Source organism: Cynocephalus volans, chromosome 4, assembly GCF_027409185.1.
Source record: "Cynocephalus volans isolate mCynVol1 chromosome 4, mCynVol1.pri, whole genome shotgun sequence".
Lineage (NCBI taxonomy): Eukaryota > Metazoa > Chordata > Mammalia > Dermoptera > Cynocephalidae > Cynocephalus > Cynocephalus volans.
Genome location: NC_084463.1, coordinates 71764767 through 71779127, shown reverse-complemented (window position 1 = coordinate 71779127; position 14361 = coordinate 71764767). Strand labels below are relative to the sequence as shown.

Here is a 14361-nt window from a genome sequence, read left to right as displayed (position 1 = left end):
TATTTGTACCATCTCTGCTACTGTGTATGTGGACTTGAACAAACACCTTAACTTTTTCTGAGCTTCAATTTCTTCATCTTTGAAATGGGGATGCTAATCTTTACCTTGAAAAGCAGATGCAAAAGTCAGACACTTAGATAGTCAATATTTGACAGTTTTCTCCTTTTTTAAAGGACAGTTTTGTATGTATAGCTGTTTGTCTAACCACATTACACAGTTTGAGAGGACTCAGAGTCACTAATTACTTAAAACTATATAAAATAGTGAAAGTTCGGGGTTGGCTGTTTAGTTCGAGTGCAGTGTTATAATACCAAGGTCAAGGGTTCAGAACCTTGTATCAGCCAGCCACCAAAAAATATAATAATAATAATAATAATAATAACAATAATGATAATAATAATAATGATGATGACGACGATAAAAGTTCAGCACCCTGGTTCCTTCTTCCCACAGTATGGTTCTCATGTGGCATGAGCTGGCACACTGACATCAGCTCTGTGAGGTTGTGTCATTTAGCTCTGCCTGAGTATATATACAGCCATAATTTTAGCTGCACTACAACACAAACTTTCATTCTGTCATTCTTACATAATGTGACCCCATCCAAAGGATGTGTCAACATTAACAAAGTCATGACTCAAAAGAAAATGAGGAATCTCCTCTAGTGCCTAGGACCATGACCACAAGTTTGTCAGGGCAATGAGCACTGCCGGTTACAGGTATTTGAGAAAAACATGAAGAAACCTAATCCACAGAATGAAGCACTTACAAATTCCAGACTGTAAACAAAAAATATGTGGGCAGCAAAAGAAGAGCTCATTCAGCCAGTGGAATACCCAAGACTTTCATCTATTACAGAGGTGTATAAGCCATGGAGGTGAGACAACTTTTCCAGTGAGAGACTGAATGTACGATTGGACAGTGGCCAGATCATATATAAAAATAGAACTTTGACCCACAACCTGCAGCAAGTTGTCCAGGAAACCAATCCCCTTACCTACAGTAAATAAGCCAGGCAGCCCACCTGCTATACGTCAGACTTGCAGAAAGCCATATTGTTATCTGTAGTGACCATCCAGGAAGCTAAACAATAATTTCCATCATAATTGGCTCCCAATGTCCAGGAGTTGATTAATAACTGACAGTGTCCCTAATTTTTGTGCCAGCTTCCAATTTAGGACCAATCAGAGAAAGCCAGTGTGCACCCTGAACCGATTACATAGGATGCCCCACATCTAGTTGGCCTGCCTACAGCTTCTCCATGCCAACAGTTTTCCCTCTTTTTTCCACTATAAAGCTTTCCTAATTCTCTGTCTGCCTTGGAGTCTCTGCCAAAATGCAAGTGACAGTGGCTGACTTCCTGAATGAACAGCCTTTGCTTTTTCTCATTTGGTTGGTCTTTGTTTATTATCATACAAGGCAAAGATCTGCTAAGTCACAAAGAAAGTAATGTAATCTTAACTGCAGACTAGCTAGCTTCAGTTCCTCTCAATTTACGAGACTCAGTGTCATGCCATGTCGTTCTCATTCTGCCTGTTCTCTCTCTCTCTCTGTATCATCTCTTTCCTTTCTCAGGTCTTTTTACTTATATCTGCAGTCCTTCAGATTACCTTTGTACCTCACTTGGATAATTATAATCGTCCCTGCACTAGTCAACTTCACTTCCTTTACATTCTAACCCACCTCAATCACTGCTTCTAGATAAATCTCACAGAAGCACAGTTCCGATGTCATTCATCTGACCAAGAACATTAAATGGGAAAATTTTCAGTCTAAAAAGACAATCGCCTAGTAGTCACTGCAGCAGCCTTTCCCGAACTTGCACTAGGGCACACAGAATGAAAAGAAAAAAAAATAAAAGTTGTAACATTGAAAATAAGGTTGCTTGTTTTGGAGTGAATTTTTCCACTTTTTATAGGGACAGTGAAGTTGTATTGGAAAAAAGACTTGGAAGCCTATCCACGTTTGCCTTATGAAACCTTAGGAACCTCTGGTCTCCTCACAGGGGCTGGGACATTTATTTTTTATCTACTAGAAAACATTGAAGCTGTATCTCTATTGGATGGGTGTTGATTTTGGAAGAGAGAAAAGGGATTATGACCCTAGAGTTTCATACCCACCTAAGATATCTTCAGAGGGAGATGTTAACAAAAGGCATGCTCGGACATGCTGTAATCAGTAAATTTTACTCCTTCAACACCCTTGGGGGAAAAAATTACATAACGACATACAGTAGTGAACTGACTAAAAATGAACAATTCCGGAATGTGTAGGTCAGGTTTTAAAAAGCATAACAAAGCTATCTTTACTCAGTTTGTATGACAAAGTCAGTTTTCTGATTGAAAGATAGCTTTTCAGGTAGATTTGGCAGCCTGGACTTAAGTGTGGTCCATAATGTTTTTCATACCAGTTCTCCTTCAGCTTCCAGCTTAATCCCCAGCTGGAGTAGACTGTTGTAGTGCCACTGAAAACTTGTTTATGTTATTCTGTTTTGCATGTTTGAAATATTTATGCCAGGAATATTACAAAATGCTTTTTGCCTCCATAAAAATCACAGTTGCCCGGAGCCACATAAAGACCATTGACACTGCCAAGAAATTTGGATAACAGATTTCAACATTTTCACCACTCACATTGAGTGATCTGAGTCATTATGTTTTCATAAAAAAACTGAACCATCCACATGCAGAAATGACTGGTGCCTAATCCCTGTTTCTATTCTAGTTCACCTTCCAAGTAGAATGTTTGGAAGTTTCTGTGGCAGGTAGGCATAAAAGTCAGTATGTATGGTCTGTATTCCAATTATGAGAAACATGAAAAAGCCTGTAAGCACAATGTTGTATTCTACAATTCAGATGGAATGTATTGCCTTGTTAGTACTTCTCTCTAGCTAGTGAGATTCAGAATTGTGGAAAAGTAGATGGAATTTTATAAATTCCCATGATCAGCATAATCTAAAAAAGAATACACAGTTATAAAAAAATTAGAGGAAAGTACATAGTTAATAGTGTTAATAGTGCTTTTCTCCCTGTGACACAGCTATAAATGATTTATTTTCTCTTTTCTACCTTTTTGTATGCTCCAAATTTTCTATAATAAACATACAAAACTTTATTTAAAATTTTTTGTAGAAGCATGGCTTTCCACCAACAGTGAAATAAACTCTAAGCAGCTTAGCTGTAGACTAATGGTCTTCCACGATCAGGCTCCAGCCTATCTTTCCACAACTTTCTCATTTTTCATTACTACCCTTCACATACATTTTACTTCAGTAAAAAATTAACTGTTTTTCTTTTCCCCTATAAACCCTAAACTTTCTTGACTCTGCATGTTCAAATCATTCCAGGCTCACCTTATTTGCTGCTTTATCGATAGGTTTTTTCTAATGTTTAAGTGCCTGAAGTAAACACCTTCGTGTAACTCCTACACAATTTCTTAGTTTATTCCTTATAGAATTAATTATAGAGGGATCATTTTCTCTATTAGATTACAATCTTCCTTCCCTTGTTCCTTCCTTCCTTCTTTTCTATTTTCAGATAACTAATTTGGTCTCTTTTTTTTTCTAAATGTCTCTAAAATTTTATCTCCCAATCTACACTCTTAAATGCTCTGAGGCATTTAAGTCTCAGACACTTGATAAATAAATGTATAGCTGAAAAAAATGATTAAATCAGTTGGAGCGAGCAAGGATCATGCATTATCATGTCTGATTAGTCATGCAGATGCATGATAAATAGGAAGACAAATGTGAAAAGTTATCAGATAAGACATTACCTAGACTAACTGCTGGGTTTTGAATCTAAGTTTGGATCAGATGGGATGTAATTTTAATTCCAGGCCCCTGATCTTGGGGAGGTCAGATATAGAAAATGAGCCATTACATGACCCTTGTATATATCTAATCATATAACCAATGATTGTTCTGAGGAATAGCCATTTTCATTTCTGTGCTGAAAATGTCCAATTTTTTTCCTGGTGTTCACAGCTCCCCTGTACAGTTGGTATATTTATTCTCTCTTTTCCACCTCCTTCCTTCTCCCTCCTACCTCCCTTCTTCCACTCAATTGCTCTTTAATTTACCTATTCTTTCTCATTACTATATTGCTTTTTAAAATGTAATCTACAAAATGCAACTTGACTGTCTCACAAATGGTCAGAAAACTCCTGGTTCCACAATTTTAGTTTGGGTTTTCTAAAGACATAGCAATGAAGACATTGTGTATATATGTCTTCTACTTATTCTTTTCTTAGAGAGAAAAATGATAGCTTGAATCTTTTCCCATGGAAATACAACTTTTTAAAAATTCAGTTATTAGAGTATTTGGTAAAAACGTCATGTTTTGAAGTCGCTTTGGACAGAATTAATTTAAAAATGGATGCTTAAAATAATTTGATGTATAGCCCCCTGCCATGTGGCCATCAGGCATCTGTTTGGGCACCTCCAGTCATAGGGATCTTACTGCCACTGAGGAACCCTATTACATCTTTTATATAAATATTGAGTGAAATCTCTCCAATGTTTATTAAGAAACATACAAAAATAAAGCAGAGAAGAAAATGCAAAAGGTATGCAAATAAGAGGAAGCAACGCTTAACACTTACTAAACTTCTACTAAGTGCACAAGATTTGTATTCTTCATTTTACTTAGTTCTCACTCCCTAGATGTTCTGCCCTCTAGCAAACAAACAAGCAAGCAAAGAAATAAAGAACAAATAAAATGTGATCAGGGAGAAGGGGGATGTGGGTGGCAGGTGGTGAGAGGATTGTAAAAAGCTTAACAATTTTTTTCTGTGAATGTTTAGGGTCTTACCTACAAGCATTTATTATTCATCAAAGATGTGAGCCACACTCTACTTGACAGAGAAGAGGAAATAAAAGAGGAAAGGAAAGGAAGAGAAAAGAAGAGAAGGAAAAATAAGAGCACGAGGAGACAATTTAGGACGGCTTTTTTGTGTGTGTGTGAACTTCAAAGCACCTACTGATTTGAATTTAGGAAGGGGGGAAAGAGATCAAAAGAGAATATAAGTGTAGAAAATAAAGGCAGAGGAGAATTTCAGTCCGGTGAGCAATGTAATTTATTTTGATTCTACAAGTATTTATGGAACAGCTATTATGGGTCCATCACCCATTAATAAATTGGGTACAAAATGAAAACCCAAGCCAAAGACAATACACTTCCCTCTTTCCCACAGACTCTCTTTGTTCTGTCCTGCCCATTTTCCTACACAAAGACCAGCAAATCCAGCCAGAAATCAATAGTAGGTATTTTAAATTAAAGACTCGAAAAATGAATTCTCCCTTTCAATTTTCTTCTAGATATTATCTTTTTATATTTATATAGTATAGTCTATAACTATGTATGTACACTTTTAATTTACTGACATCTTATTATATTTGATTTTAAAATATGTTCTTCTTAAAATAAAACTACTTTTGAAAGTTCTGCACTATTTTGACTTTTTACCAAGTCAGCTCACTTCTTTCAAACATACAAACTTAAATTGTCTAGTGATTTACAGTCAATTTTTCCAGAGTTGAAAAAAAAAAAATGCCCCAGTTTTCTCTTTTACCAAGACAGGAAGCATTTCCTGGCGATTAATCACCATTTTGCCTTGCAAAATTGGGAAGGTTGAAAGGAATTAGTAAAATAGGTTATATCATCCTACTTTGAATTTGGAATTTTTGGAAATGGTCCTGCTGCCATTTGGATGAGAGCAATGATGAGTCAAGCTGTGGGTGATCTAAACAAACATTGCCACCCTATAAAAGTTGGGCTCTAGAGGGTGGACCTAGAAGGAGGTAGGCAGAGAGTGTGGGGCATTGAGACAACGCAGAGCTGAGTAAAGCCCGTGGAAATGAAGAGTCTTCCAATCCTCCTGTCACTAAGTGTGGCAGTTTGCTCAGCCTATCCATTGGATGGAACTGCAAGGGGCGAGGACGACAGCATGGACTTTGTTCAGGTAATTTATGGAGAGAGCCATTGCACTCATTCACAGGGCCGAGTGGGGAAACCATCTCTGCCTTCCACAGGAAGCTCAAACCATTCTGTGTGTCTCAAAACCCACACAGGATGTTTTGAGCTTCCTGAATAGGTATAGTTCAGGGACAGAGAGGTATAAAGTGTTAGATGGGGAAAGAGTCTCAGTATCATACCATTTGGGTTCCTCCTTTTATGTCGGAAGAAACAAAGGCCAAAAATATTAGGTGTTTTCTTAAGATCACACACACCATAGAAGTAGCAGCACTGGGGCTTGAGGCCCATGAGTAAGTGGAGAGTGTATGAATCATGTTTCGCTTTGGAACTTTAGGTATTTTAATCCAAAGAAATTTTAGCTAAATATTTGTATTGGTAGTGTCATGTTTAAACTAAAGGATTTGTCCAGCTTTTTTCTTAAGCCAGGTCCTTATGAGAAGTGGAAAGTGGAAAATTGAGGAAATTAAATAAATGTACCCAAAGAGGTTTATTTTGTTTTTCTCCTTTAAGCACACTGAACATTTATCTCAGTTTTTCACTTCACTTTCATTGCTTTGGTAGCAAAGTAAGCTGCAGAGATAAAGCAAAGGTGAAGGGGAGACTGTAATTGAAGAATTAAATGAAATATGATGTTTATTATGTCAGCAAACTAGAAAAATATTTCAAATAGATTAAGAAAAGTGAACAACTGCAAAAATTTACTACAAATACCTAAAGCTAAAAATCATACAAGTGACCTAAAACCTATACTTATTCTATTAGCAATACCTAGAAAACTACTACAACCTTGCAAAAGATGTGAAACAATTTGTCAGAAGAAAGGACAGTGGTCCTGTTGTTAAAAAAATCCAAGAAATGCAGAAGTTCCTTGGGTTGAAGGTGACGGGGAAGCTGGACTCCAGCACCCTGGAGGTGATGCATAAGCCCAGGTGTGGATTTCCTGACGTTGGTCACTTCAGTACCTTTCCTGGGACACCGAAGTGGATGAAAACTCACCTTACTTACAGGTAAAGGGTTTAAAGAGATTCTCACATAATACTGACATTTTACAGGCTGTATCACAGGAGAAAATATTATCTCCTTCAATTTTTCTCATACAGGATTGTGAATTATACACAAGATTTACCAAAAGATGATGTTGATTCTGCCATGGAGAAAGCTCTGAAAGTCTGGGAGGAGGTGACTCCACTTACATTCTCCAGGATTTATCAAGGAGAGGCTGACATAATGATCTCTTTTGCAGTTGGAGGTAAACAAAACAAAAAACACATGAAATGCATCCATTTACCTGGTGTTGTTTAATTGCAAAAGGCTCAAAAGAGATCCTGATTACCTATCTTTCCAATACAAAAACATTTTTCCTATTAGAACATGGCGACTTTGCCGCTTTTGATGGACCTGGAAAAGTTTTGGCTCATGCATATGCACCGGGGCCGGGGATTAATGGAGATGCTCACTTTGATGATGATGAACAATGGACAAAGGATACGAAAGGTTAGTTATACATCTCTCAGAGTGGTTTTGGTGTTAATTTCCTTTTATATTTAGAAAAGTTTTAATTACCAAGAATGCTCAAGAAATGGGGTGTTCTGAATGTCCCATAGGTCAGGGATCAGCAGAATATATTTTTATCTTAATCATTATTTAAACATTTTCAGATATCTAAGAAGTTTATTCTGTCTTGGTAAGCATACTATAGAAAACATCATTAAGTCTTTCCTTGATGACTGTGGATCTTGTGTGATCTAAGGGCCACAATTATTAACAATAACTTCTCGTTATATCAAACTGCTGATATCCAAGGGATAGTGTATTACATTGAATCTACACTAAAATATGCCCCAGAAATTGCATTAAATTTCTTATGTAATTTCCCCATTTATTTCTTTACTCTTCAGAACAGAAATTAGAATTAAAATTCAGAAATTGAGGTTCTCTTTCTGTTTTTTCTGGCTACGTCACATTTTACCGTTACTAGGTTAAGAATTTTTATAGACTTGTTTTGAAGGAAAGGACTAACCCTCAAATACAATGTACAAACTGTTTAGTAGAAGAATGTTTCTCAGTTCATAACCATATACTATGGGAATGGCTTCCAAGGTCTCTGAAAAATCTGCTGAAACAAATAATACTTCTGAGATTTAACTGGGATTTATAATGAAAATGTAAACAGAATATCTGTAGAAAGTACAAATATGAGTTTAGTGCTGGATAAAATTCTGGGTTTGATTGAATTAACAACTTCCTCTTGCAAAGGAAACTTCCTTCGAAGTCTCAAATGAGAATGTTCCTAGGATCATAAGTTGTACGAGTAATACTTGCAAAGTAGATTTACTTGTTATGTCAATCATAATTACCCAATGACTTCCGATTTCAGCATTACGGGTGTCGTTTTTTAAATAATACAAAGAAAGAAATCTGAATATAGCCAGTATTTGTGCATCCAAAATCTGTTTTGTGACAAATGCTAGACAGGATCGGGCATGTTATGTTTTAAACCAATTTTGCATATCCTATGACATCTATCATTACTCATCTTTTTAGACTCAACATGTACTTAATAATGATGATGAATGAGGCTGAAAATTTTTGCAGGCAATATTCCAATGGAAAATAACAGCAGTATGGTTGATTAAGGATTTCAGATTTCAGAAGAATAAACTGTGATTCATTTAACTGAGATTTGCAACTGACAAATATTAATACCTTGAAACAGTGTTTAGCTTTTCATTGATAAATGAAGACAAATATCTGCTAAACAAGTTGGTTAATTCCATTCCTGTATACAAGAAAAAGAACCCAGTTCTCCTGGAGTTAAGGGGCTCCTGAGACTGAAGGGGGTGGCGGTTGGATGTGACTGGGTGCTTTAATCTCAAAGATCGATTTCAAGTATGAGTCTTGAAATATACCTGGCTTTCCATTTAGTGTGTAATAAATCATTTGTTCAATTAACCAAGAAACAAGATGAAAAAAGGTTTGTATGGGTCCAGGTAGTAAAGGAATACAATGCACAGCTGACCTGTGTAATGTACATGTATTTAAGGAAGTAATACCTATTATTTGTGATTTCTTAAATAGGAGCCAATTTATTCCTCATTGCTGCTCATGAACTTGGCCACTCCCTGGGTCTATACCACTCAGCCAACACTGACGCTTTGATGTACCCACTCTACAACCCACTCACAGACCTGGCCCGGTTCCGCCTTTCTCAAGATGATGTGAATGGCATCCAGTCCCTCTATGGTGAGTGACTCATGAAATGTTAGGCATTGCAGCTGTGCAATGATGATCTTCAGGAAAGCTTTTAAGTGTTGCATGAAGCTTTTGTGATTTAGCTTAAAACACCTTGGAATGTTGGAAAGCATATAAATTGACAGCCACCTCACATTTCTGCTAATGTTTGCATCTCCAAATCTGTTCCCTTTAGGACCTCCCCCTGCCTCCCCTGATGACCCTGTGGTGCCCACGGAATCTGTCCCTCCAGGACCTGAGACGCCCACCATGTGTGATCCTGCTCTGTCCTTCGATGCAGTCAGCACTCTGAGGGGAGAAACGCTGTTCTTTAAAGACAGGTCAGACTGGAAGATTTAATTTTCCTATCTATTCTTTTTATCTGCAATGCTTAGAAAGGAAAACAGATGGAAACATCGTACAGATTTTTAAACATTTAAAACAAAAATGTTTCCTCTGAGCTCAAGATCATTCAGATTTGGGGCTGCCATTTCCACATCTTTTTGTCAAGTTTGTTTGTGAAAACTCAAGATGATTTTACTCTTGTCCTCTAATTGTTGTTCCCAAACGCCCTAAGTCATGGTTACTTTTCAAAAAGCACCAGTAAATCTTTAGAATCAGAATTTTACCTTTACCTCCTTTAAAAATGACACCAGGATAAGCATTACATTTAATCAATTAATGTACTTACTGCTGGATAAATATGCACCTGATAAAACATTCAAACTGCACCAATGGGAAGAGAGTTACAAAATTTTGGTTCCCCAGTTCTCCCTATATTCATCCACAGTCAAGACCTCTTGCATATCCCCCAGAACTGTTGTATGCATATACAAGAATACACTTTCAAGCACGTACACACAGACTGCCTATCTTTTTGAAAAGTGTAAATAATGGTATAGAATATACATTGTTTTGCATGCATTGCAGGTAATTAAAGCTTACACTGGGCTACTTAATTTGCATGGTAGGATAACTTTCTTTTCATAGAAGAAGTTACTCTGGAAACCTATGACAGGAGGTCCACTCTAGTCTTGTGAAGAAATAGGAAAGATGTTTTCCTAATGGCTATTTGTGATTTCTATCTGTCATACGGCCTAGAAGATTAGGGAATGGGAGAAGATGGGGGAAGCAGGACAGAGAGGAAAACACACGATAAGACTGTTTTTTCAATTTATACTTTTTACATGTATTTCAGGCATTTTTGGCGCAAATCCTTCAGGACACTGGAACCTGAATTTGATTTGATCTCTTCGTTCTGGCCATCTCTTCCTTCAGGAGTGGATGCTGCATACGAAGTTACTAGCAAGGATACTGTTTTCATTTTTAAAGGTAATTATTACATAAACATTGCTTTCACTTGTTGAGATAAACTCTCTCACAAGAAAATTGAACGGAACTGTACTTTTCTCTACTATGTCAAAATTTTGTTATTAAGGTAGCTAACGGTAATGAAGAAATAACCAGGGCTGGTGTTATTTTATTTATATCTTACAGATGGAAAAAAAAATGAATACAGGAATATAAGTTGCCCAAAGTTGTAAATTCCCTCATTTGGTCTTTGTTTATTCATTCCATCTGCAAATTTTTTGTTAAATACCTGCCATGAGCTGGTGACTACATCTAAAATGTCATCTTCCTCTTTACTATGAAAATCAAAGATGCTAAAATGTATTCCTGAAACTAAGAAGCTTAACTATTATCAATTCAATATAACTGAATTTGTTTTTTAAACAGGAAATCAGTTCTGGGCCATCAGAGGAAATGAAATACAAGCAGGTTACCCAAGAGACATTCACACCCTGGGTTTTCCTCCAACCGTAAGGAAAATTGATGCAGCCATTTCTGATAAGGAAAAGAAGAAAACATATTTCTTTGTAGAGGACAAATACTGGAGGTAAGAAGCATTAGGGATGCCTTCATATAGAGCCTAATTAGGGAATTTATTTTCTTTCTCTAAGGAAATTCCCTAGTAACACCAAGGTCAAGGGTTCCTGTAGCCTTACTGGCCAGTCCTCCCCACCCCTGGCCCCAAAAAGGAAACCCCCCCACCCCAGCCTTAGCCCTGCTCACCTCTCAGCAGCAAGGATGGGGCTGTAGACCCCGGGGGAGGTGCTTACTTTAAAACACAGCAGCGTCTTATAACAGGCAATCCTTGAGCTCTCCTATTTTGAGGCCCATGTGCAAGAGGCTGCTACATCCTTCTGCGCTGCGGCCCCACCTGCCTGGTGCTCCCTCTTCTCTCCTCAACCTACTCAAATTCTGCGCATCCTTCAAGGCCCTGCTCTTGTCCCACCACTTTCCCTCCTGAACTCTAAGCCCTGGGCTTCTCTGCAAACTGAGTGAAGATGCCCTGAGAATCCAGGCCATGATGTAGCATTCCTTTCCCATTGTCTTACAGCTCTGCTCCTTGTCTCACTGTGGGTTGGTTTTGTCTGCCTAATGTTACTATGTCATTCTTAAGGGCTTCCTTTAACCTCACCCATTCATTACCTCTGCCTGTTTAAGAGATGACGAGCAACAGCAGTCCAGTTTCATGGATACAACCCAGGACTCAAAGGCTGATTCCTGGGCCGTCTGCCCAGACTTTGAGATGTCAGGGGAGACCATCCAACATCTAGCCAAAGATCCAAAAACAGATTAACTGTTCCTAGCTTCTCATCCCAATCCCTTTTCCTAGGAGGTTGCCACAGAAAACTTAGCTGTGCAAGATGGGGAGGGCAGCTATATATGGGCCAATTATGGTAGAGAACTTGAAATTTTATTTCAGATAATTGATTCCATTCACTTTATATAAGTGTTTGTGTGTGTGTGTGTGTGTGTGTGTGTGTGTGTGTGTGTGTGTGTGTGAGGGTATCTGTTCACACCTTCATGTCTTTGTGACAGAAAGAAAATTAAGGTTCTTTTTGTCCAGGCTTAAGAAATAATAACAAGTGGCATCTGCTACAGCAGGGTGTTGTTCCCTTCTTCCTGATAGAGATATGGTTTTAAGAGCTAAGTTTGCAGTACCATTAAAGACCCATACTTCTGTAGTCCTAAAAATGCTTGACACTTATTTGCAGTACTTGGAACATGTACTAGAATTCCACATTGAACCTAACACAATTTGTGAATTTCGGTAGCACGGCTTCTAAGCAATGCTGAGCTGTGTTTCTGTTCCTTGACATAGATTTGATGAGAGGAGATGGTCCATGGAGCCAGGCTTTCCCAAGCAAATAGCAGAAGACTTTCCAGGGGTGGACTCGAAGGTTGATGCTGTTTTTGAAGCATTTGGTAAGTGCATACTTAATTTGTTGGCAATGAGGCGCTTGAAACATTCTAGGGTACCAGAGGGAAGAGGAGAACTGAAACCATTTTGAAAAACAGGGTTTTTTTCAATCGGTGGTATCCTCCCTCCCTAAAATTTCAGTTCACCTATTTTTGTACCAGTTATATGACTACTTCATATAATAAGTTGCTTAGAATCATAAAGGCAATTAACACAAATTTCTCTACTTTATGTACGTCTAAAACCAAAATGCTCAAGTGTCACTTCCTCCTGTCCTGAGCCATTACCTTTCAGATTACCATGTTTGTATAAAATTCTCATCAAATGGTGTGGCCAGGTTTAATACTGGCCAGGTGTCCTTCTCTGACCCAACCTACTGCTACTACTAATTCCCCAGGAGTTTTTCTCTGTCTTTCCTGAGTCAGTCACTGATTGCTTGCATTGGTCAGTTGCAATTACTTACCTTTTCGTGTGCCCAAACTTTGAAACCTACTTACTCAAGGATAGGTGAGTGGAGTCTGATGATCTTTATTGAAAGGTAAACTGAGCACTATGTGTGCAGAGAAATAAAGGGTCCTCTGGTGTTTGAAAGAGTTGCTTTGGTGCTTTACAGGGGCCAGAAATGTCCTTGAGGCTGTACTGTGGAGAAAAGGGAGGAGGGATGTTATGAAGAAAAAAAATAAGAAATCATAATTTCCAAACAAGCGAAGAATTTTTTCTGATTGGGAGAATAACCTAATAACCCAGAAACTGGCTTTGCTGTCAGACAGAGCAGGCATGGGGTGTTGGCTCATCCTAACTGTTGAGTAACCTTGAACAAGCATCTGTGTCTGTCTAAACCTCAACTTGCTCATCTGTAACATGGCGTTAGTATACTACCTCACAGGACTGTTGCATAAATAAATGGAAAAAAATAAAAAATGATCTTGTAAAATGCTTAACATCCTCCCTGGCACAGAGTAAAACTCTATACACACTTTCTATTTTTAGTTATCTACTATTTTGACTTTTGAATGTTGCCAAATTTCTTTATTTAAAAAAAAACTCACTATTTCTCTTGTCTGTATTTGCAGGGTTTTTCTATTTCTTCAGTGGATCTTCACAGTTGGAGTTTGACCCAAATGCAAAGAAAGTGACACGTGTTTTGAAGAGTAACAGCTGGTTTAATTGTTAGGAGAGATGTGTAGAAGGCACAATATGGGCATTTTAAATGAAGCTGCTAAGTCTTCACCTAAGCCACGGTGAATTGAAATCGTTCGTTTTCAGCTGCATGTACTGTGACGGAGGACTCGCGTGTCAACTGCGTACCTTGCCGGTCATCTTCATGGTGTGACAGGGCATCAGATGGGCTGCTGCTTAGCTTGCACTTTGCCACATGGAGTGGACTTCCACAAGAGAAGAGGGAAGCACTAGCGTGCAACAGACAAGTGACTGTATCTATGTAGACTATCTGCTTGTTATTTAATAAAGACCATTGGTCAGTTATTTTACTTTATTAGTTTGTTTTTTTGTTTGTTTCAAGAACAAGTCGTTCTCACAATCTTGGGCATGTTAGGGACTGGGCAGTAAACAGCCTGAGATGCTGGGCCGGTGGAGCTGGCAGGGTGGGCGTCTCCAGGGCTGGGGCTTCATGATGGACTCAAGCAGAGCTGAAGACAATCTTCCACTTGCCCTCTCCATGCGCCCTGCAAACAGTATGCTTATTTTCACCACCCAGACATCGTCTATGTCCTGACATACCTAAGGAGAAAAACCTAGGGACATGGTCAGGTTGTAGGGCAGCCTCTGGGAAAAACTGTGAAGTGAATCCTATAATCATAACAAATCACCTAGTTCACACATCTTATTTTACAAGTGGGAAAAATAAATTGTTCTTCATTTTTTACT

The 14361-nt window shown here is 38.2% G+C and overlaps 1 protein-coding gene across 1 annotated transcript; it reads left to right on the top strand.

Moving 5' to 3' along the window:
- Positions 1 to 5856: 5856 nt before the first annotated feature.
- Positions 5857 to 13889, top strand: MMP3 (matrix metallopeptidase 3). Its single transcript, XM_063092485.1, has 10 exons — positions 5857 to 5961; positions 6738 to 6982; positions 7076 to 7224; positions 7344 to 7469; positions 9054 to 9218; positions 9403 to 9547; positions 10405 to 10538; positions 10944 to 11103; positions 12376 to 12479; positions 13548 to 13889. The coding sequence occupies exons 1-10, from the start codon at positions 5857 to 5859 to the stop codon at positions 13646 to 13648; spliced, it is 1434 nt and encodes a 477-aa protein (XP_062948555.1). The 3' UTR covers positions 13649 to 13889.
- The last annotated feature ends 472 nt before the right edge of the window (positions 13890 to 14361 follow it).